Here is a 15832-nt window from a genome sequence, read left to right as displayed (position 1 = left end):
ACAAAAACCAGACTGATCCATTTAAAAGTATACCTCTGTCAACAGTCTGGCTCTGGGGGTGCAATGCAACTACATTTTTGTTTCAAGTAGTGTCAGTCCTTACCAGTTGACACCCGGCTTCCCAGGTGGCTGACCAGACCGATAAGCCGATAGGAGCTGGAGAGCTCTCCAATCTGGGAACAACAAACAGGCAGGCATTACCATACAACAGTGACAACATATAAACTAGCTCTCTTCATATCAAAGCAAAAATAATACAAAGTTAAATCAGCTTGCTTTTCTAGACTGGGCCCTGCACAAACACACACACAATCCAACACTCTCACCTCTGCACCACTCTCCTCGGACTCCACCGTGCTGGTATTTGTGGAGTCCTTGTCTACGTGGGGCTCAGTTTTGGTGTGGTTTAAATCTGATAGACCAAGAGAAACAGAAGAATCCTAACAGCGATCAAACAGGAATGCTATCTTGCATAGCTCTCAAATATGATTACTTTAAATGAATATATTTGAACTGTGTGAAGAATGACTGTATTCAAACTCTTTCAGCATTACTATATTACAGGCATATAGCCTTAAGATAACTAATTAAACAGACTGTACAATACGTACAAATGGTTATAAAAGAAGCATACACAAGACTCGTAAACGTGTGCAGTCCTCTTTCCTAGATCTCTATACAGGTATGGAAAAGAGTAAAACTAACCCTTTATAGTTAGAATTCCAAAAGGCTATACAGGATAAACAGGCAGTTAGACCCACCTTGGAGACTCAGAGCAATTGCTATTCTGAGGAACTCCTTCTCTTTTTCTTCCAGCTCCTGTTCTTCAGCTCCCTGCAAGAAATAACAAGCTAAGTCAGTACAATTTTATTTGGTCATGCAAATCTATAAGTGGCCCAAATGGACCACATTGATATGCATTGGCAGCCTTGTTTCAGGCTGGACAGTTCAGTTTCATAGAAGTGTAGATGAGCACTGCTGAACAAGACAATTACTAAAGAGAAAATACTACTGCTGAGTCACTATGTGTGTCTGTTACATACAATTAGCAATATGTCTCCACTATGTGAGTGTGTCCATACATGCATTGCACCCACCTTCTCAGGTCTTTTCTCTTCCAGTGGTTCAGAAAGCTGGCAGCTCTGCATGTTGCCAGGGTTCCTGCAATAGGCGCAGAAGAATAACTAACGCAGCAATGGCTTTGTAGGTGAGCCCACTTTCTCAACAAAAAAAAAAAAAGGAAAACAGCAAAAATAATCCAAAAGTTTGGGACTTACAAAGCTGTTTCTGCACTGTAGTCCAGTCTGCAAGGAGGCTGTGTGTAACGACCGCAGTGTGGGAGCAGACTGAGGCATGATGGGATGCACACCTGCCCCTCCAGCTTCCTGTTGACTCTCTGTAGGGGGTCAAAGCTGAACCTCTTGAGGTGGAGGATAAGAACCCTGTACAGGGAAAGGAGGGCGAGCTTGCTCTTTGAACAGCTTCTACAAACCCTGCTCGGATCAACCACCTGCACTGTGTTCCAATGTTAGGTAAAGATCAGGCTTGCCTTATAACAACTCTATCAAGCATGACCTACTCAGGCCCTGGTTAATCGATGCGGAAGTGTTAAGCCTACCTAGGAAGTCTCCTGAATTTTAGGGCAAGTGTGGAAGTGTTCCCTGAGCACTTGTTGCAAGAACGCTCTACATCCTCCACCTAGCCAAAGCAAAATGGAAACTCATCACTGCCTAAAAACTAAGTGCAATCAACTTAAATCGACAACAAAACTGACATTGTATTTACAATACCTGAGACAATGGTTCTGACCAAGTACTGTACATATTAACCCTTTGCGGTCCTATGTCGGACCAGATCTGACATTACAATTTTCCCTTTCCAGTCCGATGTCGGACCCTGTCCAATCATCAAAAAGACGTAAAGCACAGGTCTCTAGTTGTTTTTTGTCAGGAAAAAGCAGAGAAAACCTTTTAACGGCCGAGTGAGACAGATAGGAGCAGAATGAAGCCGAGGGAAAAAAAAGGCGTATCTGATAGCCGTATGCAGCACAGAGATAACAGGGACATACAAAGGCGATAGCTGCTTCTGCATCCAGCACTCAAAAAATATCACGGATATTTGCAGAGCCTTTTGAGATGTTATGGTAATAAAATAATGACTTGGATCGCGTTATTGAGGAGTTTATCAGCATGCACGTCTATAAAGAGGTATGTGAAAAATACAGCGAACAAGGGGTGCGGCTTGGCTGGAGGTGCAGTACTGAGTGTCCTTTTGTGATTCAGTGCCTTTTAAACCTGTTTTACTCTGAAAACAATATATACTAAAAACCACCTGTAAAATAAAATGCGTGGGTGAAAATAAACTGGCCTTGACGCATCTGACAAGCACTGAATAAATGGACTGCTAAGGGTTAAGGGTGTTTCTAATCAGAGTTAAGTCTCCTGAAAAACAAAACAAACTTTTACTTCATACATGTCTTCTCTACCCCTGGTGTGTGTAGATACAGACCTTGAAGAAGTGATCCAGGCAGTCCTGTATTGAGCATCCTGGGAGCACACTGATGGACAACATTGTAAAGAGCTCTCGCCTTACACTGAAGTCTCCACACCTTATAAACAGAGAAAGAGGATTTCAAAAAAAGGGATCAAATCAAATTCACGCTATCGTCTAAAATAAAAAATACTCAATCGTTTAAAATGCAAACAATAAAAGCTTCTAATGACATCCATGTAGAGTATTCACTGACCCCCTCAATATGTACTGAAATCCAAAGGGAGAGTTAGAGTGCGGCCGCAGTGAGTACAGCGCTTACCCTGTGCAGGTCATCTTGTACTGCAGCTGGAAGTCCATGTTGGTAACCACAGGACAGGAGTACTTGGAAAGGGAGATACCTGGGCTTGTGGCCTGGAGTACCTCTCCTGCAAAGACCAGCTTCTCCCCATCCTCTTTCAGCTGGTCAAGGCAATGGTTGAGGAACTCATGGGCATCCTGCAAAGGAAAAACCGTTCTGTCAGTTAGGAGGCAAACCCAAAAAACAAACAGGTCACCAGCACACACAATGAACTAGTTTGTTAGGGTCAAAAAACACAGTGTGCTTTACATTTGTATCTCATGTTTAATAATTTGCTGCCATTTAATTTTTCATATAATCCTCATTCTTTAGATGCAATGTCAGTACTACAGTGTCATTGTGACGCCCCCAAAAGCTGACATGAGGCCTAAATTGACGCATCTTCAGCACACCGGAACTCAAAAGAAATAGCAGGTACCCATTTTATCTTGTAATATGTGATGCACTGTAGAATGTATCTTTCTTGTTAACAATACGGAAACATTTCTTCTTACAGAAGGTATTTAAACTTTTTTTTTATTTTTTAGAATGAATCAATTTGTGTGTAAAAGTGTAAAAGCGCTTACTTGCTCCGAGTTCCCAGAGAACATTACTGCACTGGCAGACAGGGCGTCTTTCACTTTCTGCTGAAGCAGTTTTTTTGCTTCACCCCGACACTGGTTCTTTGATGACATCAGGGCAGTAAAGCACCTGTCATGTACGAGAAATAGAGAAATAGTTTCCACAAACAAACAAAAGCAGTGAATGCGATTATGTTTATCGAAACATGGCTAGCGAGTGCACAGTGGAGTGTACAGTAAGGAGGATTATTGGTGTATGAAACAAGTAATGCAGAATTGAATTTTATCACATGTTTAATATCATCTGAAAGGTGAGATGAACTCCACTGGATGCAGTGGGAAATTCCCACCTAATGAATGTTTGATATCTTAAAGCATCCCTTGTACTGAGAATCCTCTAAAATCGGTCAACTCTTGGCTATTCCAAGTCTGAAGTTATGCTGTGTATTAGATACCTGAGTAGCCCACTCTGTGGCATCCTCCTTAAGAGGCTGTTTTGCCTCAGGAGGTCTGTGTAGAAAGTCTGCACAGAGAACAGGCATTGCAGAGTGGCATTCATGTAGCATGTGAAACCCAGGTTGTACAGCCTACAATTGGAAAGTCACAGTTCAGTTATGTGAGCAACAGAGAAACCGTCAATGCACAAATGCTAAAAGAACGAAACTCATCAAATTCTTTAACAAACATTTCGAGAAAGTCTTTATCAATGTCCTACCCCTTAAATAAGAACTTTATTGGCATTGTCACACGGAACTTTGCCAGTCAATAATACTAATGAACTGGAACACAGGGCATGTTCTATGGAATACAGTAGCAGTACAGTATATAGGACCCTAGGGAGCTTCCATACCCACGTAATTCCAGTGGGGGCACCTCCGTCAGATTGCAGAATATGATCGCACTGTTGTCATAGGCCGTGCTCTTGGTATGGAGCAACCTACATGAAAACATACCAGACAATCCATGGCCATTACTACAAATTGTGGGACGTTGTTTAATCTTTATCCTATTCATAAATGATACTCCTGCCCAATACACATACACAAGCACATGAAGCAGGGCTGGTTATATATCATGATAAAATAATCATTGCATGTACACGATTGTAAAGAACAGTGATGAACAGAAAATGTAACCGTGGCAGGCCAGGAATAGTGTTAGAATAGCATCCTACTCAAAAATGTTCAATTAAAATAGCTTATTTATTTATTAATTTACTTATATGTAATATAACAATAAACGCATAGCTTTAATGTGGAGGCAGCAGACTGATCCAAATTCTCCACTCAGTCACCACTGTACATTCGAAGGAGGCAGATGCACCCTTGTCCCCTCTGCAGTTAGGATTAGTACGTATATTAGCCAATCATATTCTTCCAGTTCTTCAGCTGGCTTGCATGGAACGCTAAGTAAAGCCATCTAAAAAACTGCCAAAGGGAGATGCCGCCTCTCCCCTTCTGCCTGTTTTATCCAATCACTGGGCGTGTGCCCTCCCAAACTGATGACCTCAGATGCTAATACTGACGAGAGTGGAAGGAACGAGGTGCGGTAAGGACGTAGTGAATGCCTATAGATTGATTCATTTTAATTTATATACTGATAAACTGTACGAAATTAGTGTTTTTGGTTACTTTCCAAAATGCTTGAGCGTTTTTTTTTTCAGATAAAATACATATAGCAGTAATTTGACAGTACTTGCACACTTAAGTTGTACCTTCTTTCCTTTGCTGTCTTCCACAATGAAATCCCTATGGTCACGGGCACATTCTTCTGGGGTTTTTGTGTGTAGGCATTTTTGTACATTTCGCCACAATTCTGTTTTAAATCCTCTGTATCTTAACTGTAATGCAGCTTTAAATCCTGCTAACAAGCCTCCATCCTGATTGTAATCTCGTTTTAAATCTCGCAAGCTGAGTCTCCAGTAGAAATGCAGGAATGTACTGTCACTCAGTAGTTGGGGCGGGTTTAAAATATTCAGAACTAATCAATGACAGACGCAACTCAGGAAGGCGGGACATTGCCCAGCAGCACTGGGAAATGTATTTATTATTATTTTTGTAGTAGGTTTTATTTTTTAATGGGAAAAGGGTAAAGTCAACGTGAAAATTGATTAACCATTTCCACAGTTTTTCCGCTGTTTTCCAGTGTTTATTGGCTATCCACCGATTTCATTTTTTTTCTTGTATCGGGGGTGTTTTATCGGGTTTTATCAGTTAAAACCGAAAATCACAAGCCCTAATTATAATTAAGAGTGCTTTTCTGTTTGCTTCTTTGAATTGAAATGTAGCTGGCTTCGGAATTAAAGTTTGGCTGAATTGATTCCTTTTTATTAAACAGATATGTTTCGCATGTACTGAATGGTATATCACTATTGTGTTGGTCATGTATTTAAGTTCAGTAAATTTAGTCGATAAGATGTGCTTGATTTTTGTCTGCCTTTTGCCTGCTCTAACAACTTTGTTTAGAAAATATTTTATGCAAAGCATGTTAAAGTGACGTGGTCTTGAAATCTAAATGCTATATGTTTGTTGTACACAGTGTCTTTTTAAACATAAGCTGACAGTGCGTAACAGTCGAGTTTATTAGAATAAACTATAATGGGCTACTGTTTTCTTTTCTCTGCTGGCTAGTGGAGAAAGTAAGTTTAACAGCCGAAATGGGGTAAAACATAAAAAAGATATGAAAAGTGTTGTAAGTCAGAATACAATATTAACATTCTACTGCTGTTGGGGGCTTAAGGAGACCCCTAGCCCTCTGCTTTTTTTCTGCCTCCTCATTTTTTTTAGCCACCAGCCCCAGCTGTGTCTGCTAAGTATAGTCCTACTTTATGTAGTTTTTGGAAAACTGAAACTTTATAATGATAGCAAATTTAACAGACGCAGGTCAAGAACAGTGTTATAATTACTAAGCGGTTAACATCCACATGGAATATACCCTGTTTACATAAAGAGTTGACAAAAAAAGATTTACAATTACCTGTCGAAGAAAAAGGAACCCTCCACACGTGACAGTGGAATCACACCTAAAAGAAGAAAAAAAAAAGCACAAACTCAGATTAATTATACATATCTGACAATGATTTTAATTGATTTAATTATTATCAATAGCTGATAATGAATTGCTGACAGAAAAAAGCTGTATTAAGTAGTTTGTAGTATTTAAAAAAATAAATAAGCAGGTTAAGTTTTAAAATAAGATGGACCTCCTCACCTGAGTGGGCCCTTGCCTTTTTGCTGCTGGTGCTATTAGACACAAACACATACACAACATTTTTTAGGCTGAAATTAAAGTCAATGAAGCATTATAGTTCATATCAATATTCTTCTGAGCATGTTGGCTTGGCCCGTATTCCCTTCAGTTAATTCTTAGATCAGAGTCTAGCTGTTGATCAGAACTCAAGTGTCAGGGCTCTGGCAGGAGAAGTTCATCCTCCTCCTCGCTGCTACAGGACTCAGCACAGTGAGCACTTAATCAGCAGTTTCAAGTCATTGTAAGAGTGGCTACAGAGAATAAAGTAAAGGGTAAATGATCCAATACCTGGAGAAGTCCATCGCAGTGGTGCACTGATCCCCTTTGGTGTCACTATGGGAGATCTTCACCTCATTCCTACAGGACAAACAGCAATACATCACCTGTCTGATACATGAGCTGAAAGGCTCTCAAAAACGTATGGTTCCAATCAACTGTCTGCTCAGTATATTCATACTTTATATCATTTTTTTAAAACTGAAATAGTAAAATGATAGCAAATGTAACAGTCCAGGTTAAGAATAGGGTTATAATTACTAAGCCATTAACATCCACATGGAATATACCCTGTTTACATAAAGAGGTGACAAAAAAAGATTTACAATTACCTGTCGAAGAAAGAGGACCCCTCCACACGCGACAGTGGAATCACCTCTAAAAGAAGAAAAAAAAAGCACAAACTCAGATTAATTTTACATATCTGACAACGATTTTAATTGATTTAATTATTATCAATAGCTGATAATGAATTGCTGACAGAAAAAAGCTGTATTAAGTAGCTTGTAGTATTTAAAAAAATAAATAAGCAGGTTAAGATTTAAAATAAGATGGACCTCCTCACCTGAGTGGGCCCTTGCCTTTTTGCTGCTGGTGCTATTAGACACAAACACATACACAACATTTTTTAGGCTGAAATTAAAGTCAATGAAGCATTATAGTTCATATCAATATTCTTCTGAGCATGTTGGCTTGGCCCGTATTCCCTTCAGTTAATTCTTAGATCAGAGTCTAGCTGTGGATCAGAACTCAAGTGTCAGGGCTCTGGCAGAGAAGTTCATCCTCCTCCTCGCTGCTACAGGACTCAGCACAGTGAGCACTTAATCAGCAGTTTCAAGTCATTGTAAGAGTGGCTACAGAGAACAAAGTAAAGAGTAAATGATCAAATACCTGGAGAAGTCCATCGCAGTGGTGCACTGATCCCCTTTGGTGTCACTATGGGAGATCTTCACCTCATTCCTACAGGACAAACAGCAATACATCACCTGTCTGATACATGAGCTGAAAGGCTCTCAAAAACGTATGGTTCAAATCAACTGTCTGCTCAGTAACGGCTCATTAGAGGAGGCACTGCCTACTCAAAAATGTTGAAATAAATAATCGTTTTTATTTATTTATTTACTTATATGTAATCTAACAATAAACGCATAGCTTTAACGTGGAGGCAGCAGACTGATCCAAATTCTCCACACAGTCACCACTGTACATTCGAAGGAGGCAGATGCACCCTTGTCCCCTCTGCAGTTAGGATTAGTACGTATATTAGCCAATCATATTCTTCCAGTTCTTCAGCTGGTTTGCATGGAACGCTAAGTAAAGCCATAAAAAAAAAAGCACAAACTCTAAAAAACTGCCAAAGGGAGATGCCGCCTCTCCCCCTTTGCCTGTTTTATCCAATCACCGGGCGTGTGCTCTCCCACCTTCATGACTTCAGATGCTAATACTGACGAGAGTGGAAGGAAGGAGCAGCGGTAAGGACGGACTGAATGCCTATAGATTGATTCATTTTAATTTAATACATTTAAAAAATATATCATAATTAGGCTTCTGTTTTTCGGGTTTTATTAATTGTATTTTTCGGTTCTTATTTTTAGCTATTTTAGAGTTTTATGTACATGATTTTTTGGGGGGCTTTCGTTTTTGATATACTGTAAGAAATTAGTGTTTTCGGTTACTTTCCAAAATGCTTGATCGTTTTTTTTTTTTGTTCAGATAAAATACATATAGTAATAATCTGACAGTACTTGCACACAAGTTGTACCTTCTTTCCTTTGCTGTCTTCCACAATGAAATCCCTATGGTCACGGGCAGATTCTTCTGGGGTTTTTGTGTGTAGGCATTTTTGTACATTTCACCACAGTTCTGTTTTAAATCCTCTGTATCTTAACTAATACAGCTTTAAATCCTGCTAACAAGCCTCCATCCTGACTGTAATCTCATTTTAAATCTCGTAAGCTGAGTCTCCAGTAGAAATGCAGGAATGTGCTGTCACTCAGTAGTTGGAGCGGGTTTAAAATATTCAGAACTAATCAATGATAGACGCAACTCAGGAAAGCGGGACATTGCCCAGCAGCACTGGGAAATGTATTTGTTATTATTTTTGTAGTAGGTTTTATTTTTTAATGGGAAAAGGGTAAAGTCAACATGAAAATTGATTAACCATTTCCACAGTTTTTCCGCTGTTTTCCAGTGTTTATTGGCTATCCACCGATTTCATTTTTTTTCTATCGGGGGTGTTTTATCGGGTTTTATCAGTTAAAACCGAAAATCACAAGCCCTAATTATAATTAAGAGTGCTTTTCTGTTTGCTTCTTTGAATTGAAATGTAGCTGGCTTCGGAATTAAAGTTTGGCTGAATTGCTTCCTTTTTATTAAACAGATATGTTTCGCATGTACTGAATGGTATATCACTATTGTGTTGGTCATGTATTTAAGTTCAGTAAATTTAGTCGATAAGATGTGCTTGATTTTTGTCTGCCTTTTGCCTGCTCTAACAACTTTGTTTAGAAAATATTTTATGCAAAGCATGTTAAAGTGACGTGGTCTTGAAATCTAAATGCTATATGTTTGTTGTACACAGTGCCTTTTTAAACATAAGCTGACAGTGCGTAACAGTCGAGTTTATTAGAATAAACTATAATGGGCTACTGTTTTCTTTTCTCTGCTGGCTAGTGGAGAAAGTAAGTTTAACAGCCGAAATGGGGTAAAACATAAAAAAGATATGAAAAGTGTTGTAAGTCAGAACACAATACTATCATTCTACTGCTGTTGGGGGCTTAAGGAGACCCCTAGCCCTCTGCTTCTTTTCTGCCTCCTCATTTTCTTTAGCCACCAGCCGCAGCTGTGTCTGCTAAGTATAGTCCTACTTTATGTAGTTTTTGGAAAACTGAAACTTTATAATGATAGCAAATTTAACAGACGCAGGTCAAGGACAGTGTTATAATTACTAAGCGGTTAACATCCACATGGAATATACCCTGTTTACATAAAGAGTTGACAAAAAAAGATTTACAATTACCTGTCGAAGAAAGAGGAACCCTCCACACGTGACAGTGGAATCACACCTAAAAGAAGAAAAAAAAAGCACAAACTCAGATTAATTATACATATCTGACAACGATTTTAATTGATTTAATTATTATCAATAGCTGATAATGAATTGCTGACAGAAAAAAGCTGTATTAAGTAGTTTGTAGTATTTAAAAAAATAAATAAGCAAGTTAAGTTTTAAAATAAGATGGACCTCCTCACCTGAGTGGGCCCTTGCCTTTTTGCTGCTGGTGCTATTAGACACAAACACATACACAACATTTTTTAGGCTGAAATTAAAGTCAATGAAGCATTATAGTTCATATCAATATTCTTCTAAGCATGTTGGCTTGGCCCGTATTCCCTTCAGTTAATTCTTAGATCAGAGTCTAGCTGTTGATCAGAACTCAAGTGTCAGGGCTCTGGCAGGAGAAGTTCATCCTCCTCCTCGCTGCTACAGGACTCAGCACAGTGAGCACTTAATCAGCAGTTTCAAGTCATTGTAAGAGTGGCTACAGAGAACAAAGTAAAGAGTAAATGATTAAATACCTGGAGAAGTCCATCGCAGTGGTGCACTGATCCCCTTTGGTGTCACTATGGGAGATCTTCACCTCATTCCTACAGGACAAACAGCAATACATCACCTGTCTGATACATGAGCTGAAAGGCTCTCAAAAACGTATGGTTCCAATCAACTGTCTGCTCAGTATATTCATACTTTATATCATTTTTTTAAAACTGAAATAGTAAAATGATAGCAAATGTAACAGTCCAGGTTAAGAATAGGGTTATAATTACTAAGCCATTTACATCCATATGGAATATACCCTGTTTACATAAAGAGTTGACAAAAAACGATTTACAATTACCTGTCGAAGAAAGAGGACCCCTCCACACGTGACAGTGGAATCACCTCTAAAAGAAGAAAAAAAAAGCACAAACTCAGATTAATTTGACATATCTGACAACTGATTTTAATTGATTTAATTATTATCAATAGCTGATAATGAATTGCTGACAGAAAAAAGCTGTATTAAGTAGACAAAAGCTGTAGTATTTAAAAAAATAAATAAGCAGGTTAAGATTTAAAATAAGATGGACCTCCTCACCTGAGTGGGCCCTTGCCTTTTTGCTGCTGGTGCTATTAGACACAAACACATACACAACATTTTTAAGATTGAAATTAAAGTCAATGAAGCAGGATAGTTCATAACAATATTCTTCTAAGCATGTTGGCTTGGCCCGTATTCCCTTCAGTTAATTCTTAGATCAGAGTCTAGCTGTGGATCAGAACTCAAGTGTCAGGGCTCTGGCAGGAGAAGTTCATCCTCCTCCTCGCTGCTACAGGACTCAGCACAGTGAGCACTTAATCAGCAGTTTCAAGTCATTGTAAGAGTGGCTACAGAGAACAAAGTAAAGAGTAAATGATCAAATACCTGGAGCAGTCCATCACAGTGGTGCACTGATCCCCTTTGGTGTCACTAAGGGAGATCTTCACCTCATTCCTACAGGACAAACAGCAATACATCACCTGTCTGATACATGAGCTGAAAGGCTCTCAAAAAGTATGGTTCAAATCAACTGTCTGCTCAGTAACGGCTCATTAGAGGAGGCACTGCCTACTCAAAAATGTTGAAATAAATGATCATTTTTATTTATTAATTTACTTATATGTAACATAACAATAAACGCATAGCTTTAACGTGGAGGCAGCAGACTGATCCAAATTCTCCACACAGTCACCACTGTACATTCGAAGGAGGCAGATGCACCCTTGTCCCCTCTGCAGTTAGGATTAGTACGTATATTAGCCAATCATATTCTTCCAGTTCTTCAGCTGGCTTGCATGGAACGCTAAGTAAAGCCATCTAAAAAACTGCCAAAGGGAGATGCCGCCTCTCCCCCTTTGCCTGTTTTATCCAATCACCGGGCGTGTGCTCTCCCACCTTCATGACCTCAGATGCTAATACTGACGAGAGTGGAAGGAAGGAGCAGCGGTAAGGACGGACTGAATGCCTATAGATTGATTCATTTTAATTTAATACATTTAAAAAATATATCATAATTAGGCTTCTGTTTTTCGGGTTTTATTAATTGTATTTTTCGGTGCTTATTTTTAGCTATTTTCGAGTTTTATGTAAATGATTTTTTTCGGGGCTTTCGTTTTTGATATACTGTATGAAATTAGTGTTTTCGGTTACTTTCCAAAATGCTTGATCGTTTTTTTTTTTTTTTTTCAGATAAAATACATATAGTAGTAATTTGACAGTACTTGCACACAAGTTGTACCTTCTTTCCTTTGTTGTCTTCCACAATGAAATCCCTATGGTCACGGGCACATTCTTCTGGGGTTTTTGTGTGTAGGCATTTTTGTACATTTCACCACAGTTCTGTTTTAAATCCTCTGTATCTTAACTAATACAGCTTTAAATCCTGCTAACAAGCCTCCATCCTGACTGTAATCTCATTTTAAATCTCGTAAGCAGAGTCTCCAATAGAAATGTAGGAATGTGCTGTCACTCAGTAGTTGGGGCGGGTTTAAAATATTCAGAACTAATCAATGACAGACGCAACTCAGGAAGGCGGGACATTACCCAGCAGCATTGGGAAATGTATTTATTATTATTTTTGTAGTAGGTTTTATTTTTTAATGGGAAAAGGGTAAAGTCAACGTGAAAATTGATTAACCATTTCCACAGTTTTTCCGCTGTTTTCCAGTGTTTATTGGCTATCCACCGATTTCATTTTTTTTCTATCGGGGGTGTTTTATCGGGTTTTATCAGTTAAAACCGAAAATCACAAGCCCTAATTATAATTAAGAGTGCTTTTCTGTTTGCTTCTTTGAATTGAAATGTAGCTGGCTTCGGAATTAAAGTTTGGCTGAATTGCTTCCTTTTTATTAAACAGATATGTTTCGCATGTACTGAATGGTATATCACTATTGTGTTGGTCATGTATTTAAGTTCAGTAAATTTAGTCGATAAGATGTGCTTGATTTTTGTCTGCCTTTTGCCTGCTCTAACAACTTTGTTTAGAAAATATTTTATGCAAAGCATGTTAAAGTGACGTGGTCTTGAAATCTAAATGCTATATGTTTGTTGTACACAGTGCCTTTTTAAACATAAGCTGACAGTGCGTAACAGTCGAGTTTATTAGAATAAACTATAATGGGCTACTGTTTTCTTTTCTCTGCTGGCTAGTGGAGAAAGTTTAACAGCCGAAATGGGGTAAAACATAAAAAAGATATGAAAAGTGTTGTAAGTCAGAATACAATACTATCATTCTACTGCTGTTGGGGGCTTAAGGAGACCCCTAGCCCTCTGCTTTTTTTCTGCCTCCTCATTTTTTTTAGCCACCAGCCCCAGCTGTGTCTGCTAAGTATAGTCCTACTTTATGTAGTTTTTGGAAAACTGAAACTTTATAATGATAGCAAATTTAACAGACGCAGGTCAAGGACAGTGTTATAATTACTAAGCGGTTAACATCCACATGGAATATACCCTGTTTACATAAAGAGTTGACAAAAAAAGATTTACAATTACCTGTCGAAGAAAGAGGAACCCTCCACACGTGACAGTGGAATCACACCTAAAAGAAGAAAAAAAAAGACACACACAAACTCAGATTAATTATACATATCTGACAACGATTTTAATTGATTTAATTATTATCAATAGCTGATAATGAATTGCTGACAGAAAAAAGCTGTATTAAGTAGTTTGTAGTATTTAAAAAAATAAATAAGCATGTTAAGTTTTAAAATAAGATGGACCTCCTCACCTGAGTGGGCCCTTGCCTTTTTGCTGCTGGTGCTATTAGACACAAACACATACACAACATTTTTTAGGCTGAAATTAAAGTCAATGAAGCATTATAGTTCATATCAATATTCTTCTAAGCATGTTGGCTTGGCCCGTATTCCCTTCAGTTAATTCTTAGATCAGAGTCTAGCTGTTGATCAGAACTCAAGTGTCAGGGCTCTGGCAGGAGAAGTTCATCCTCCTCCTCGCTGCTACAGGACTCAGCACAGTGAGCACTTAATCAGCAGTTTCAAGTCATTGTAAGAGTGGCTACAGAGAACAAAGTAAAGAGTAAATGATCAAATACCTGGAGAAGTCCATCGCAGTGGTGCACTGATCCCCTTTGGTGTCACTAAGGGAGATCTTCACCTCATTCCTACAGGACAAACAGCAATACATCACCTGTCTGATACATGAGCTGAAAGGCTCTCAAAAACGTATGGTTCCAATCAACTGTCTGCTCAGTATATTCATACTTTATATCATTTTTTTAAAACTGAAATAGTAAAATGATAGCAAATGTAACAGTCCAGGTTAAGAATAGGGTTATAATTACTAAGCCATTAACATCCACATGGAATATACCCTGTTTACATAAAGAGTTGACAAAAAACGATTTACAATTACCTGTCGAAGAAAGAGGACCCCTCCACACGCGACAGTGGAATCACCTCTAAAAGAAGGAAAAGACACACACACAACAAACCCAGTTTAATTTGATATATCTGGCAACTGCTTTAATTGGCTTATTTATTACCAAGGGTGATAATGAAATATTGACAGAAGGTAATGCTGCACAGGATTGACCACAATGATGAAAAAGCAATATCTCAGTGAGTGACCGGAAAGGACAAGACTAAAGGACTTCCTGTGATATAACATAACATAAGAGTACAGACAAAAGCTGTATTAAGAACCTTGTATCATTTTAAGAAATAAATAAGCAGGTTAAGATTCAAAATAGGAATGGACCTCCTCACCTGAGTAATTCCCTCCCTCCTCACTGCTGAGGCTATTAGACACAAACACACACACACAACATTTTTAAGATTGAAATTAAAGTCAATGAAGCAGGATAGTTCATAACAATATTCTTCTAAGCATGTTGGCTTGGCCCGTATTCCCTTCAGTTAATTCTTAGATCAGAGTCTAGCTGTGGGTCAGAACTCAAGTGTCAGGGCTCTGGCAGGAGAAGTTCATCCTCCTCCTCGTTGTTACAGGACTCAGCACAGTGAGCACTTAATCAGCAGTTTCAAGTCATTGTAAAAGTGGCTACAGAGAACAAAGTAAAGAGTAAATGATCAAATACCTGGAGCAGTCCATCACAGCGGTGCATTGATCCCCTTTGGTGTCACTAAGGGAGATCTTGACCTCATTCCTACAGGACAAACAGGAATACATCACCTGTCTGATACAAGAGCTGAAAGGCTCTCAAAAAGTATGGTTCAAATCAACTGTCTGCTCAGTAACGGCTCATTAGAGGAGGCACTGCCTACTCAAAAATGTTGAAATAAATGATCATTTTTATTTATTAATTTACTTATATGTAACATAACAATAAACGCATAGCTTTAACGTGGAGGCAGCAGACTGAACCAAATTCTCCACACAGTCACCACTGTACATTCGAAGGAGGCAGATGCACCCTTGTCCCCTCTGCAGTTAGGATTAGTACGTATATTAGCCAATCATATTCTTCCAGTTCTTCAGCTGGCTTGCATGGAACGCTAAGTAAAGCCATCTAAAAAACTGCCAAAGGGAGATGCCGCCTCTCCCCTTTTGCCTGTTTTATCCAATCACCGGGTGTGTGCTCTCCCACCTTCATGACCTCAGATGCTAATACTGACGAGAGTGGAAGGAAGGAGCAGCGGTAAGGACGGACTGAATGCCTATAGATTGATTCATTTTAATTTAATACATTTAAAAAATATATCATAATTAGGCTTCTGTTTTTCGGGTTTTATTAATTGTATTTTTCGGTTCTTATTTTTAGCTATTTTAGAGTTTTATGTAAATCTTTTTTTGGGGGCTTTCGTTTTTGATATACTGTAAGAAATTAGTGTTTT

General features: G+C 38.7%; 1 protein-coding gene across 1 annotated transcript; it reads right to left on the bottom strand.

Moving 5' to 3' along the window:
• Positions 1-326: 326 nt before the first annotated feature.
• Positions 327-14113, bottom strand: LOC121322571 (ubiquitin carboxyl-terminal hydrolase 37-like). Its single transcript, XM_041262686.1, has 21 exons — positions 14074-14113; positions 13747-13778; positions 13509-13554; positions 10516-10584; positions 10189-10220; positions 9956-10001; positions 7828-7896; positions 7502-7533; positions 7269-7314; positions 6949-7017; positions 6622-6653; positions 6388-6433; positions 4262-4348; positions 3867-3998; positions 3418-3541; positions 2813-2988; positions 2509-2608; positions 1278-1442; positions 1098-1161; positions 762-834; positions 327-412 (listed from the first exon to the last, which is right to left on the bottom strand). Exons 1-18 carry the CDS (start codon positions 14085-14087, stop codon positions 1407-1409), a joined length of 1188 nt encoding a protein of 395 aa, XP_041118620.1. The 5' UTR covers positions 14088-14113; the 3' UTR covers positions 327-412; positions 762-834; positions 1098-1161; positions 1278-1406.
• Positions 14114-15832: the final 1719 nt, after the last annotated feature.

Source organism: Polyodon spathula, chromosome 11 (assembly GCF_017654505.1).
Source record: "Polyodon spathula isolate WHYD16114869_AA chromosome 11, ASM1765450v1, whole genome shotgun sequence".
Taxonomy (NCBI): domain Eukaryota; kingdom Metazoa; phylum Chordata; class Actinopteri; order Acipenseriformes; family Polyodontidae; genus Polyodon; species Polyodon spathula.
This window is presented reverse-complemented; position numbering and strand designations above follow the sequence as displayed.

Bases quoted from the DNA above. Each gene is read 5' to 3' on its own strand.
- LOC121322571 (XM_041262686.1), bottom strand. The intron at 6,434-6,621 runs GTGAGGAGGTCC...TTCTTCTTTTAG, and splicing joins AAAGGCAAGGGCCCACTCAG to GTGTGATTCCACTGTCACGT. The intron at 2,989-3,417 runs GTAAGCGCTTTT...TTTCCTTTGCAG, and splicing joins TCTCTGGGAACTCGGAGCAA to GATGCCCATGAGTTCCTCAA.